Source organism: Fonsecaea nubica, assembly GCF_001646965.1.
Source record: "Fonsecaea nubica strain CBS 269.64 chromosome Unknown Scaff191, whole genome shotgun sequence".
Lineage (NCBI taxonomy): Eukaryota > Fungi > Ascomycota > Eurotiomycetes > Chaetothyriales > Herpotrichiellaceae > Fonsecaea > Fonsecaea nubica.
This window is the reverse complement of record NW_019173864.1, coordinates 1-14,199: the sequence shown is the minus strand read 5'-3', so window position 1 is coordinate 14,199 and position 14,199 is coordinate 1. Positions and strand designations below refer to the sequence as shown.

Below are 14,199 nucleotides of genomic sequence, written 5' to 3'. Positions count from 1 at the left end.
TTCCACGAAGAATCCTCGACCTGCCTCCCGCAGGCTCAAGGTCGCGGCACTGCCATCGCTCTCACTCTTGACAGGCGAGGCGTTAGGGAGAAGGAAAAAGGAAAGAAAAGAGGAGGTCCGCGTTCCGATATATACACTTTGGCAAAACTCTACCTCCCTTGGCTGGAAGTCAAGCTACTGCAAGTTGGCTGCGGCATCCTCCTCGGAACCTTCGTCAATTGGGCCCACGTATTTGGGCACCATTCCCCGTCACCATCGAATTCCTTGCCTCACTTCATCATAAGATCCTCTCGGACTGCGTGTGCCACCAGTGACTGTTGTCGTGGGGGAGTCGTGTGGGTGAAGATGATGCGACGAATCCTTTTCCTCCTGTTTCTGGTTGCCGTGTGTGTTGCATGGTCGGCTGAAGACTACGAGCTGTTCAAATTACACGACGAGTTGGAAACCACTGAAGGCCCTGGGGTCACATTTTACGATGTTCTCGGTGTATCACCTCATGCCACGGTCGACCAAATCAGTGCCGCCCTCAAGAAGAAGTCCCGTACTCTCCATCCGGACAAAGTCAAGCATTCCTTCATAGCTTCGCGGTCGACAGCGAGCCCCAAAAAGCCAGGTGGCAAGAAAAAGCCCGCAGTACACGTCTCAAAGGGACCGACACAGCGAGAGATTTCACGCGTCGTGAAAGATGCGCAGGAACGCTACAGTCGGCTCACCCTGATCGGGACCATTCTGAGAGGCCCATTGAGGGAGAGATATGATTTTTTCGAGGGACATGGCTGGCCGTCCTGGCGTGGGACAGGCTATTACTACCAAAGATACCGTCCTGGGCTGGGGACTGTTTTACTGGGACTGTTTCTGATCGGCGGCGGAGCTGTCCACTACTTTGTTTTGACAATGAACTACCGCAGACACCGGGACTTCATGGAGAGGTACATCCGATACGCAAAGAAACAAGCCTGGGGCGATGAGTCTGGGATTAGAGGCATTGCAGGTCTCGGTGAGCCGGTCGAAGTCGCTCCCACCATCGAAGAGCCTGATCCGATGGCCAACCTGAACCGACGGCAGCGGCGAGAAATGGAGCGACAAAATAAAAAGGAAAAGACGGGCAAGCCTGCTTCTGCACCTCCTCCCAAAGCGGTGCAATCCACATCGCAGGACAGACGGCGTGTCACTGCAGAAAACGGGAAGATCCTGGTAGTCGACGCGGGGGGCAACGTATACTTGGAAGAGGAGGACGAAGACGGGAACACGCAGGAATATCTCTTGGATCTCGACGAGATCGTTAAGCCCACTGTGTGGGATACAGCTGTTCTGCGCCTCCCCATCTGGCTATGCCGCAAGGCCATCAGTCCATTTTCGAAGAGCACGCAGCCGAATGCTGAAGACGAGGATGTGCCAAACAGCGAGGCGCCCCTGGAACCCACCGAAGAAGCCATTGATTCAGACAAGCCGTTAGTGCGGGATATGAGCTCGAGTCAAATATCGGATTCTGGGTTTGAGATTGTCGAGACAACCGGCCTGGAGAATGCGAATGGCACCAACGTCAAAAAACGGGGCAAAAAGGCGAGGAAATGACACGTTGCCTCTGAGGTGTATGCAGACACGAATAACGAGATGGGAAAGGTGTATGCAGTTCAGGTCTAAACAATAAGACATAGAATGAAACGTGTCAACATGGAGTGGCGATTGCCGAACCAAACTGCTGTTTCCAGCTTCCGATATCTGCGGTATTCATTCCGTGGCTTTCCCAACTTTGCACGAGATATATAGCTTGGTGTTGCGTATTTCTCATCGCAATCGACCACAGGAGAGGGAAAACAGGTCTTCCCGTTTGCTCAGACGTACTTAAGTCCTCTTCCGGTCAGGGAGTACCAACGTGGGAGACCAGTTGGGAAATCTGGCTGTCGATTGTTTTTGGTCGGAGTCATCTCCTGTGCCGCAGCTTCTTTGAGGGTTGCTTGAAGTCTGAAGTTGTCTGCTTACACAAAATTTGGAGAGCACCAGGAGTGTCTGACAAATGACGCACTTACCGGCGCACCTTGGGTTACAGCCTCGTCTGCAACTCGGTCAGATTTTTGTAAGAGGTGCATAACATCATTCACTGGGTGCAAGTCTCGCTTATTGTCGGTCTTACCTTCGAACAATTGTGGCAGGATATACGAGGAAGGAAAGAAGCCAGCAACAGGGCACTGTCTCTTTCGGTACACCACCTTCCTCCTTGAACTATCAAAGTGATCCTCACACCAACTCATCCTGTCTGAATTTCCAAGTCTGGCCTTCGCACATGTTGCTCCCATGGTGCGGTAGCCGACGACAAGCATCGCTCTCGGCCGATGACGGGAAACGGGCGGTTTGCCGTCAAACTCCACCAAAACCTGCATGCTTTAGGATGTTAACTTGTTACGAAGCCGGCTTAGCTTTTATCAGACGCCAGAAGATGGGTCGGAGCATTCTCACGAGGACGTTCCGCATACAGGTACTTGTGTCATTCACAGTTGGATTCGGAATCTCATGCAAGGATTCATAATCCGAACCTCGGTGTCTGCTAATATCCGAGCAATCAGGAGACAGCCACGCTCTGTGGCTCAGTTGTTGCGCCAGGGTCCCTCGCACTTGTCAATCGTACTCGGGCTTCGTACCTCGCAGGATCTGAGAGAAAACCGCGCGACGCAGTAGTTGAAATAAGGGTAAGTCGGAAGTCGGATCGACGCATCAGGGTGGCGAAGAAGTCGTGCGTCTCACGAGTCACGACGGAGGTTCATGTAACCCCGGACCGGATAAGGCCCCGGAGTGCCAAGGCCGCCTTCTTCGCTCGGAAGCAAATTGATACTCATCCTTGTTCAACTCCTTCCAATCACCGCGACAAGGCTCGCCTCCCTGATATACCTATTAAGTCACAGCCTCAAAAAATTGCCTCCGACATCACCATCGCCCTGTCCGCGTGATCCGAATCCATGTGCGCCCGTTGGCTGGTTCGCTGATTCGCGCATCCCACTTCGCCTCCTTAATCGCTCGTGCTTCAATGTGAGGTCCCTGTCGACCTCGAGCGAGTTTACAAAGAGTTCTTGGACCGACATCAACCCACACTCGATGATCATCACTCTTTTTATGCTCCATTTCTCCCGGACAATTTCGCATCGTCTAGAGGGTACCATGAGAGGATTTTACAGTGTCGGAGATTTTAGTGGTGTGGAGAAGGGAAGCATTTCTAGCCTTGCCTCCATTCTGACCTATACCAAAAGTTCTGGAATCCCACATCCTCTATAGATCCTTACCGAATCATCTCGCAACGATTAGGTTAGCCGTTTGGTGGGGACCCGCTGGGACCTGCTTTTTTTTTCTCGCTTCTTACGTTCCAGAACCTGTATAAAAATGCCATGGGGGTTTGGCATCAACTTCCAACCCCGGGGTTTGCTCCCCCTCTCGATTCTATCTATCACTTTGTCCGCCTTTAGCATTTTTTCGCCTTTGCTGCAGCACTGACGGTATCTTCGCGCACTCTCCATCTTCACTGACAAACGGCGAACGCCCGTTCAAGGGCCATTAAAAAAAAGTCTTGGTGACTGGAGTCCACGAGATATCCCTGACGTGTCAACTACTCGTTCCAAGTCTTGTTTCCAGCATTGCGAGGTAGGATATCATGATTCTATCACCAGACATTTTTCTTCTTTCCTTCTTTTAAATCGTTCTTCTTTCTCTTCTCCTACCAAAACCGTCTCTTTTTTCTACTCTTTCATACATGTCATCCAGTGGTGATCCTCCGCAAGAAGATACTTCACGGGCGAGCCAGAGCAGAGATTCCAATCCTAATTCACGCCGATCCTCCAACATTATCGAATTTGTCGACAGCCAGAACCCCAATGTCAGGAGTGCCATTCAGCGGCACACCGCATATCACTCGGCCGCGCAGCGTCGAGAGGCACGCTCGCGCCTTCTCCGTCGGTCCAGCCAGACTCGCTACTTTGAATGGACCAGACGCCCGCGAGGAGATGCAGAAGTCGCAACCTCGTCAGCCAGCAGTGCCAGCTCGGTGTCAATTTCGCCGGCGCCTTCCATACCTGGCAGACCAGAACCACCCAGTCGGACAACGAGCGACGAACAAGAAGCCGTTTCCTCGACAAGTGAAGCGGCCGCAGATTCCGCCCTTGAGATGCTACCATCCACATCTCAGATAACCGCCTCTACGGACGACTCTGTCCTAGAATTTTGTGAGTGACCCTCTGGAAAGCCCCAAACATGCTCCAGCGCAATCAAGAATGGGCAGTGCATGTGCAGGTTCAAAATTTTTCTCCGATACTAACTCTGTGTCCCACAGTCAGAGCCACATTTTGCGATCATTATCAATCAAGTGACATGTTGGAATCAGCACTGGTATATATGCTTGAGAACGAAGTTTCTCGACACCTGCTCCTCGCTTATGCCTATGCAGTCCGGAGAGCGCGATCAGTTGCCGAGGAAAATCCTCAAGACCAGGTGGAAGCAGAAAGAAATCTTGGTCGAGGCACTAACATTCTATGGAATCGCCTCCAGATGCCAGGAGCTGCCAGTTCTGACGCCAACATCCAGGCCGTTCTCCTGCTGGTGGCGTACACAGCCGATTTTGGGGACGCCAGCGAGGTCCGTCTCCACGCAGATGCGCTTAGGACCATGATCAACCAGCGTGGTGGTGTCGACGCCTTCACCTATAACCCTGCATTGCAGCATCAACTATGGGTGATAGAAGTGTCGCGACGGTTCCATTTGACCTTGGACTGCGAGTCGACCTGTCCAGATCCACTTCGATTTCCAGATGGTCTTCGACTGCGCCCAGGAGGTGAGGAGGCCTCGGGAGGCTTGTCAACATAGGAATGTTAGGTATAGATACGAGGTGGAACCAATTCGGTGGATCTTTTTTTTTTTCAAGCGAAAGTTTCCAGGAGTTTCCAGAAAACCTTTGTTCTAGAACGATACCCACGTTCAATGACTGATGATTCACGATGAACATACGACTGTGCACTGTGAGATGGAGATACATATCCGATGATTTTTACACAATTTGGGTCCCTGCAGCATGTTGCTTGTTGCTGCTTCCAGATTTGAGAATGGCTCGGTGGACTGATCTAGAACTGGTTCGGAGGGAATAGGGATTGCGTTATTTGGGGTGCTTGCCACACCGTACCCATCTAAGGACCACCAAGATAAAGCATGCTGGACATGATGTTTCTGCAATCCCTCATGATATGTAACGGATGACAAATGTGAAACGAATTGTCAGCCAGTGGCGAGAGATGAAAGACGCTACTCTTCAAGTCACGCTGCGAGTGGAAGTTGTTAATGAAACTGCTGATACGGTGAATTCCATGTGGCGAATCGTGCAAAAACTACGGCGAGGCAAACAGTCCGCGGCTCCATCCAACCCGCAGCTGCCAACAACCTGGAATTTCGGTGAATTTTGCGTCTTTCCCCACGACTGATCTCATTGACCATTTCGCACTTGCGTCCTGCCGCTGGTACCTATTCTGCCCTTCTGCCCACCACCATCCTGCGCCTACCTCACTCCACACACTCAACCCTTCACCAAGGCCAGCTTGTCCTTCAAGATCCCACCGTCCGCGACTACGTAAATTTCCACCTGCGCTTGGTCTGCGCCGTGCTCTCGCCTTCTTCCCTTCCTTGCCTCATCCCCGCCCTGCCCAGCCCTGCAGAGCTCGACCCCGACTCTCTCTGTGCGCACCTCGCGGCTTCTGTACACTGTGTTTGAGCTCGCGACAGTCTCCGGTTAGGCTTTGTGCATTTCTATCCTACTGCCACTGCTGTAGTCAAGATACACCTCCAAAATGTCGGGCGAGGCGTGGTTATACCTGCTCGCCGTCCTAATAAATGCCGTCAACCTCTTCCTGCAAGTCTTCTTCACCATCATGTACAGCGATCTCGAGTGGTAGGCAGAATACTTCCCCAGCTCCAAAGACAATCCCCACTGACTCTCCTCAGTGACTACATCAACCCGATCGACCTCTGCAACCGTCTCAACACCTACATTGTTCCCGAAGCTGCCGTCCACGCCTTCTTGACATTCCTCTTCCTTATCAATGGATACTGGTTGGCCATTCTGTTGAATTTGCCGCTCCTGGCGTTCAATGCGAAAAAGTGGGTGTCCCATACCGATCTTAAAGCTTGCACTGCGTGGCAGGCACTAACACAATCCGTGGTAGAATCATCGAGAACCAGCATCTACTTGACGCCACAGAGATCTTCCGAAAGCTGAATGTCCATAAAAAGGCATGTACAGCCTCTGGGCCAGATGACGTGTCTCGTTTACTAATGCTGAACCCTTGACAGGAATCATTCATCAAACTTGGTTTCCACTTGATCATGTTTTTCTTCTATCTTTACAGCATGATTGTGGCTTTGATCCGGGATGAGTCCAACTGACTACGTGGAGAAATGTCACATGTCATGAGGCACGGCAGTTACTCCTGATGATCGTTTGCTGCTGCGCAATCGCATCGCGAGAGCCAAACAGTGAGCTTTAGTGGTGGAAAAAGGCTGATCATATGGAAAGTGGCAATGGTCGAGAACGAGCCACGGGCCAGTGGCGATATCAATCCCACAAGCCTTTCCTGCCTGGGTTGTCGGCATGATCAAAGAACAGAGCGATGGTCCTACTAGTGATTCATTTATTGCACAAAGGGCGGTGCAAGAAGCGATGGCAGGCAAAGGCCGAAGACTCTCACATGGTCAAAATTTTGGAAGGACGAATTTCCTAAATCTATGTGGTTGGTTTATCTGTCTGCCACTCGACTTGTACAGCCGAGACACGAGATACGATGAGAAAGAAGAGGCCGATCTGTTTAGGCCGGTGGAGGATTTGTGGTAGAGTTATTTGCGCGGCGTTGCAAGCATGGTTCATCACTCCTGGTTTGCAGAAAATGAGAGAAAGCCACCATCTTTCCGTCCTACAGTTGAGTCTGTGACCGCCCCAATTGCCTCTCAGAGACTGTAAACATGAAAATCGCACGTAGCACCGAACAGTACGGTAGAGAATGATAGATGCATCTAATAGAATTCTTCGGCTGCTCCTGATACACATGCGTCGCATTGGTTGCATGGTAGTTGTCGAGAAAGGCAAGTGTTCCGAGACATGTGCGCCTTGGCCGACGCCATTTTCCTGGTGCCGAAGTTTTTCCCATGTCTGGAGACCGGGACGACCAGGACGATTTGACAATAAGGCCGCTTCTGCTTCACCCGGTTTCTAGGCCTCCAAAAGGCCTTCGGTCAAGATGTCCGCCCTCCTGGGATCCGCGTATGATTCGAGCGATGATGAGAAGAGCCCCGCGACCCGCGCCCCCGCCCAGAAACAGTCCGGGGTGAACGCGGCCCCCGAGGTCTCGACAGAGGTTTGGTCTTCATTCGTTGGGCGACGTGGTGGTCCATCTAACGCTGCGCAGGACGTGTCGCAGATGCAAGTCATGTTGGCGAACCCCTCGAGCAACGCCCTCACCTATAATGTCACGTACGACAACCTCGCCCGCCCCGCACAGGGACCTTCCAACCCCTTTAAGTCGACGGCCGGCAACGTCCTGAAGCGCAAGAACGTGCTCACCGGCAACGCCGAGGAGACGTCCATGTCCGAAGCCACCTTCAAGACCCAACACCGCACTTACCAGAGTCTCGGGTACACCAGGGATCCCTCACTCAACGGAGCCTTTGTGGGCGATCAGTCGGCCGTCGCAAAATACGGCGGCAAAGATGTCGTCCAGCTGCGCTACTCCAAGGAAGAGAGTGCCGCGATCCGGTCCAAAAGGCAGAAAAAGGGAGACAGCAGGATCGTCGACGGTGAGGGCGCGTACCTTGGTCCCTGGGCAAAATATCAGAGCGACGACGTGTCCTACGAGCAAGCCGAGGCCGCGGCCGATCAGGAACTCGCCTCTGACGAGGAGTGGGTGGAAGAGGGCCTTGTTCCCACGCCACTGCCTGCGCCGCCCAAAGAGGCCACTGGCTACGCGGACGATTTAAATGGTGCCGAGACGACCGAGTTCCATGGTGCTTCAGAATTCGATTACCAAGGACGGACGTACATGCACGTACCACAGGACCTGGACGTCGACCTGCGCAAAGAACCGGGTTCGATACAGAACTACGTGCCGAAGAAGCTGATACATGTCTACAAGTACCACACGAAACCCATCACCTCTCTACGATTTATCCCCAAGTCATCGCACCTGCTCTTGTCCTCGTCGGCGGATGCAAAGCTCGCACTGTGGGATGCTCACCACGACCGGACACTCCTCCGCACATTTTCAGGCCACAACAAGGCGATCACAGACACAGATTTCCACCCCACCGGGCGGTCATTTTTATCAGCGTCGTATGACCGCCAGATGAAGCTTTGGGATACCGAGACTGGAAAGTGTATATCGCGGTTCACCACGGGCAAAACACCACACACCCTGCGTTTCCATCCCGAAGGCAACGAATTCATCGCCGGCATGGCCGACAAGAAGATTGTCCAGTTTGACGTCAGGTCCGGCGAGTTGACGCAAGAGTACGACCACCATCTCGGCGCCATCAACACACTCACATTTGTCGACGAGGGTCGGAGATTCATCTCCACCTCCGACGACAAGTCCCTCCGCGCGTGGGAGTATGGCATTCCAGTGCCCATCAAGTTCATTGCTGATCCGTCCATGTACGCGCTTGTGCGAGCCGCACCCCATCCTTCGGGCAAGTACGTCGCATTCCAATCTGCCGACAACCAGATCGTCGTGTATGCCGCGGGCGACAAGTTCCGACAGAACCGCAAGAAGGGATTCACGGGCATGAACACCAGCGGGTATGCGATCGACGTGGCCATATCCCCAGACGGCGGGATCGTGTCGAGCGGCGATTCAGGTGGGTTCGTGTGTTTCTGGGATTGGAAAACGGGCAAGATGTGGCACAAGATTCAGGCCGGCGGAGAAGGGTTGGGCGCAGTGACGTGTGTGGCGTGGCATCAGCAGGAGAGCAGTAAAGTCGCAACGGGCGGCTTGGATGGAATGATTAGATACTGGGATTGAAGAAAGCATCGGCGATGCCCAAGACAAGTTTCGCCCGCTAGGACGAGACACCCTTTGAGACACATCATGGACTGGAGTATGCACCCCTCACAGCGCATGGAAGCTCATCGCCGAAGCGATCAGCAGTGCTTGTCAGGCAGGCAAGGAGTGATTTTTGCACGTTGGCAACATTGCCGTGGCTTTGGCCCGGTCTACGAGTCCGAGTCCTGAGCCTTCCCATGGTAATGTGGAATCAACAGCACAGTCAGTGGTTCAATTTTGCATCCGTCAACTACAGCATTGAGTCCTCCATTGGGCTGGCGACTTGAGTTGGACCTGCCGCTTTGACAGCATTGGCGAGGCAGTAGCTCGCTCGCCTCTTGCAAGAGATGACGAGTCGAGGAGGTGCTCTAAAGCGCGTGCCATTGCACACTGTAGATCACCAGGTGCACTTGAATGCCAGGAGTGTCTGGTCGACAAGAAGAAAGCTAAAGGACAGGGCAGGGGCTCTCGGCGGTACGTGGAACTTCAGGAAGGAAAGCCCATGCGTGGGTTAGATACAGAGTCGAACAGATGGCTTATACGCTGGTCCTACAATGACGTGAAGTTTTTGGAGCTCCCTATATTCATACAAGCCCAGGCCCCTTTACCCCCTCCCCTATCTCCTCAAAGCATCCAGAACACTCGACCCGCCCGTGGTCGCATACGGCGACTTGCTGCCGCTCGACCAGTAGTCACTCCATTCCCCGCCCGTCTCGTACAGGGCGTGCTGACTTTCCACCTTTTGCCAATCAATGCGATCCCACCAGGCGCCTAGATACCACTTTTTGCCGAGGAGTCCGTAGTCTCTCAGCCACTGGTGTTCCCACACGTTGACGCACAGGATGGGCTGCATGTCCAGGGCACCGGCGTAGAGATTCGCCCGTGAAGAGCTAAAGTCACCAAACGAGCCCGCCGTCGAATTCCCGGTGGAGATGTTTCGTTCTTCCAAGCTCGGCAACCCCAGCCCACCTCGACCGGAGAGCTGGTCGGAGAGGATGCGGCCGTCAAAGGTCGCCATGTCCTTGTCGTCCCGTCTCGGTGCCGCGTCGGGGTATGGGGAGCCGGCGTTGTACGTGGCCAGAATACGCATGTCGCCCACGTTCTTGCCCTTCATCAGCCACACGAATCCGTTCCCGAACATGGCGTCGGCGGTCTCGAGCATCTCTTCTCGGAGGTTCTGCACACTGCCGAAGCTGGCCTCGATGCTCCTCGTGGTGTTTAGGCCTGGCTTGTGAATAGCCGGATCTTCGTTCTCGGTGAGGTACTCCCAAAAGAACCGCGTGAACTCGACCATGGCAGCGAGATTATAGAGGTGCGCCCGATCGGAGCGGTGGGCGCACTTTGCGTGCAGGTCGTATGTCGACGACGACTCATCCGCGGTGCCCAACACCAGCTCGTTCAGCCGGTCGCACAGGTGTTGGGTGTATTTCACATAGGTCTCTTGGTAGGTCTCTGCACTGAGGAAGCCGGGGACGCCGTGGCGTGCGAAAAAGTCCTGTTTGGTCTGGTTGGCCCACACGGGGACGGTGTGTTTTCTGCGGACCTGTCGCTTTAGGAAAGAGGACGGCTGTGAGACGGCAAGGCAAGGTCAGTCGGTTCCGAGTTCTTTGGGAGAAAGCAAGACATTTGATCTGTCTGTACATACCGTGGCATTTGCTCGCTTGACAAAGGCTCGCAGGAGTGACTGCGGCCTTGCCGGAGGTCTTGTGATCATGACTGGTAGAATGGAGCAATGCAAGTCTCAGTGCCCGAGACCATGGAAACAGATTGACGAGCGTGCAAGTCCCAATGCTCCAAATTTCTTTGAGGTGAACAAGACCGCAGTCGCCAAAAAGAGACTAGTGCCCTGGTAGAGATCTCGACCAATCACATGGCACCGTCCAGACGCTGAGCCTCGTTCTTGAAACTCCCTCTGCCACCCCCATCCTCCCACCACACCATCCCCCAACGCGTTTGACCTTCTTCTCAAGCTTCTAGAGCCTATCGTTTCAGCTCCTTCGGTTCTTTCCTCGCACTGTCGCGGTCTACCTCGCAGCAAAAGGTTGCGTGTCGTAGGGCAAAGCGGCAAGCCACTGGCTCTCGGCGAAGCTTTTCTTGATCCCACCACAGTGACTTCTGCATATTCATAGACACATTGGCATCATGGCTGCCCAAGGCTGCAGAGTTCACGCCTTGACTCTGGCACACAAGAGACACGCGACCAGATCCCGGTCGTCGGGGCTCACCCTCTTTTTTGTTCTATAATGAGTCTTTTCCTTTGTCGGGTCGATCAATGGGTGAGTACATCCCTTCTTCTCTTTGTCAAAACGTGGATCGACACAGGCTTTGAGAGTCTTTTTCTTCTCTCTTCTTCGTTTGCAACACCTATTCTTGGAAACTCCAAAAGAGTGACAATACTTGTCCTGGTGACCTTTTTGTCCTTATACCCTGTGATCTCTTTGGTGAAGACATCTTTTTGCATATATCTGTTTGCTGCTTAATTTCAATTTCGTCGCTTTTCCACGGCAAGCCGATCCCTGTATATCTGTTTTCAGCCATGCAATATCAAATGCGCGTTCGTACAGTCCGCGTCTTGGTGGCAGCGGCCATCCTCTGCACCTCGTCTGCCTTCCAGATCGTTCCCAACTCAACTCTTTCCCGGCGAGACGATGGCTCCTGCTCGGCGGTCGATTCCAAGCTTCCGAACGACTTCAAATGCCCCGCAGGAAACAACTGCGTGTCCCTCGACAATTCGTCGTCGGCCCTCTGTTGCCCGGAATCGAGTTCATGCAACAACATCCAGATAATATCCTGCGACGTGTCGTCTCAAAACGCAACGGCGAATCCTACGGCAGGGATATTCACCACGAGACTTGGGGACAAGCTGCCACAGTGTGGAGACAAATGCTGCCCGTTCGGATATTCCTGCATCCAACAACCTTCGGGGCCTTCCATTTGCAGCATCATCCAGAGCACGAGCATTGTGGGAAAGACGGACCCATCCTCGGGCAACACATCCAGTCCTTCGTCGGCAAGCTCTTCATCTACAAAGCCGACTTCAACTACCTCAAATACCAGCTCGACATCGACGTCAAGCCCAAGCAGCGTCAGTGTGTCGGCAGCGCAGGTTGAACCTCAATGCAACAAATTTCCCACCGGGGTGTTCCTCGCCGGCTTCTTTCCTGGCATGTTTGTGGGTGCCTTCCTGATGCTGGCGTGGGTCATCTGCAGTGGACGGCATCGTAAACCAAAGTCTCGACACTCTTCTGGTGGTTCGTCCATCTACAAACCAACCATCTCAGATCCCATCCCTTTGGATGCCTCTGGCGGCCTAAGAACGGACTTCCTCCGCAAAACCACTGATCGAGCAAAGTCAATGTTCTCCACAAGGAGCAACCGAAACAGCCAACAACCAGCTACTAGTCACTGGAAGATGCCCACGCCTCCATTTCCCAACAATATCCCCGTTGCTCCAGCAGGCTTACCCGTCACGCCAGAGCGGAGGCTCGCGCATGAACCCAGCATGGAAAGTATTAAAGTCTACAGTCCACCTGCCGGAGCGATCCAACACCCCAATCCCGCGGCAATTGCACCATTGAGAGGCATGGCAGCACAGCGATTCCCGCTGACCAACAAGAACAATATGGGCAGTCCGTTCCAATCCCCTCCCAACAACAGCAACGGCCCTACCGCGGCGAACCGAATGAGCAGTACTCTGAGAGATGAACGGGGAGTCAGCGTCTTCTCTGGAGGGTCAGACTTTTCGGCTGAGAATGAAGGTCCCACACTGACGCCGGCACGATACAACGGTGACTTCAATCCGTCACAACGCATGCGGTCCGAGAGTCGAGTTGAAATCAGCAGACCAAATACCACGTTTACAGAGATGCTACATGAAGCTGGGTTCCCTGATCCCATGCAACCACCAGACCAACACACGCCGGCTGTCCCGAGGATACCGGACGGCTATGCAGGGAGGAACCAACGGGTATAAATAAATGTTTGACGAATGTTTGGACAAGAATCAATTGAATCTGCAAGCGGCCGGATGATGAATTTTTCTGCGTTTTGCTATGAATGGCTGACAGCTTGGGACAGTGGATTGAAACCCGTCTCTCATTTAGAACAGTAATACTTTCGCTACTCTGAACGTATGTGTGCCGTCAGAGGTTAATGTGAATTAATTGTACCGCGACCATGGCGCTTGCCGCTGTTCCTAATATGTGGCTGCCATGTCTGGATTCTCACCTTGAGGCAAGGACGTAGTGCCTCTTTCCACTAAGACTGAAGAATGAGTCATGAACATAGACCGACAGGAAGGTGCAGGTGTGTGTCCCCGAGGCGTGCCATGGCCCTTTCGATGATCTCAGCCTCGTCACCTCTCACCCCACCTACCTGCCTGCCTTCCTTGCCTTGCCTGTTTCTCCGCACGCGACCTGGAAGACCAGCGAAATACTTCGAAAAGCGCACCACCCACAACCATCATTCACAAACCCCTAGCTGCCACATCCACACACATCCCAAGCCCTTTTCGTCTAGCCAGAATATACAAACATGGCCGAACGCGCACCCTCGCCGACACCGTCCGAACGGGCCCGCAAGGACGCCGAAGACCGCCAGCGCGAAGAGGAGGAGCAGGCGAAACTGCCGTACAAGTGGACGCAGACGCTCGAAGAGGCCGAGGTCAGCGTGCCCATACAGGGGAACCTGAAGGCGAGGGACTTGGTCGTGGAATTGAAGAAGACGCACATCAAGGTCGCTGTCAAGGGGCAGGAGCCCATTATTGATGTACGTGCTGTGCTGTGATGTGTTGCATTGTTACTACCACATCTGCTCCGAGCCCGTTCAGGCACTCACTCACCCACTGTCACGGTGCCGCGCTACTTGTTCGAAACATGATGAACTGACACTTTTTGACCGCTGAACAGGGCGACTTCCCCCACCCGATCCAGACGGACGACTCGACGTGGATCCTGTCGACCAAGCCTGACGGCAGCAAAGAGATCCTCATCACGCTCGCCAAAGCCCGCGGCTCCTACTGGTGGGCGCACATCGTCACGTCGGCGCCCAAGATCGACACCGCAAAGATCGTGCCCGAGAACTCCAAGCTGAGCGAACTCGACGGCGAGACGAGGGGGATGGTCGAAAAGGTAGGTTTCTCCCC

General features: G+C 53.6%; 7 protein-coding genes across 7 annotated transcripts; 6 read left to right on the top strand and 1 right to left on the bottom strand.

Moving 5' to 3' along the window:
- Positions 1–345: 345 nt before the first annotated feature.
- On the top strand, positions 346–1,575 carry AYO20_11729 (hypothetical protein; the record flags this gene model as incomplete). Its single annotated transcript, XM_022649946.1, has 1 exon — positions 346–1,575. One exon carries the CDS (start codon positions 346–348, stop codon positions 1,573–1,575), a length of 1,230 nt encoding a protein of 409 aa, XP_022494085.1.
- A 2,164-nt stretch (positions 1,576–3,739) lies between these two features.
- AYO20_11728 (hypothetical protein) lies at positions 3,740–4,845 on the top strand (the record flags this gene model as incomplete). Its single annotated transcript, XM_022649945.1, has 2 exons — positions 3,740–4,208; positions 4,316–4,845. The coding sequence occupies 2 exons, from the start codon at positions 3,740–3,742 to the stop codon at positions 4,843–4,845; spliced, it is 999 nt and encodes a 332-aa protein (XP_022494084.1).
- Positions 4,846–5,816: 971 nt separating this feature from the next.
- Positions 5,817–6,411, top strand: AYO20_11727 (hypothetical protein; the record flags this gene model as incomplete). The annotated part of the gene is made up of 4 exons (XM_022649944.1): positions 5,817–5,917; positions 5,971–6,126; positions 6,192–6,246; positions 6,319–6,411. 4 exons carry the CDS (start codon positions 5,817–5,819, stop codon positions 6,409–6,411), a joined length of 405 nt encoding a protein of 134 aa, XP_022494083.1.
- An 848-nt stretch (positions 6,412–7,259) lies between these two features.
- Positions 7,260–9,035, top strand: AYO20_11726 (hypothetical protein; the record flags this gene model as incomplete). Its single annotated transcript, XM_022649943.1, has 1 exon — positions 7,260–9,035. One exon carries the CDS (start codon positions 7,260–7,262, stop codon positions 9,033–9,035), a length of 1,776 nt encoding a protein of 591 aa, XP_022494082.1.
- Positions 9,036–9,672: 637 nt separating this feature from the next.
- On the bottom strand, positions 9,673–10,770 carry AYO20_11725 (hypothetical protein; the record flags this gene model as incomplete). The annotated part of the gene is made up of 2 exons (XM_022649942.1): positions 9,673–10,623; positions 10,702–10,770. 2 exons carry the CDS (start codon positions 10,768–10,770, stop codon positions 9,673–9,675), a joined length of 1,020 nt encoding a protein of 339 aa, XP_022494081.1.
- Positions 10,771–11,592: 822 nt separating this feature from the next.
- On the top strand, positions 11,593–13,029 carry AYO20_11724 (hypothetical protein; the record flags this gene model as incomplete). Its single annotated transcript, XM_022649941.1, has 1 exon — positions 11,593–13,029. The coding sequence occupies one exon, from the start codon at positions 11,593–11,595 to the stop codon at positions 13,027–13,029; it is 1,437 nt and encodes a 478-aa protein (XP_022494080.1).
- A 560-nt stretch (positions 13,030–13,589) lies between these two features.
- On the top strand, positions 13,590–14,147 carry AYO20_11723 (hypothetical protein; the record flags this gene model as incomplete). Its single annotated transcript, XM_022649940.1, has 2 exons — positions 13,590–13,823; positions 13,962–14,147. The coding sequence occupies 2 exons, from the start codon at positions 13,590–13,592 to the stop codon at positions 14,145–14,147; spliced, it is 420 nt and encodes a 139-aa protein (XP_022494079.1).
- Between the last annotated feature and the right edge of the window lie 52 nt (positions 14,148–14,199).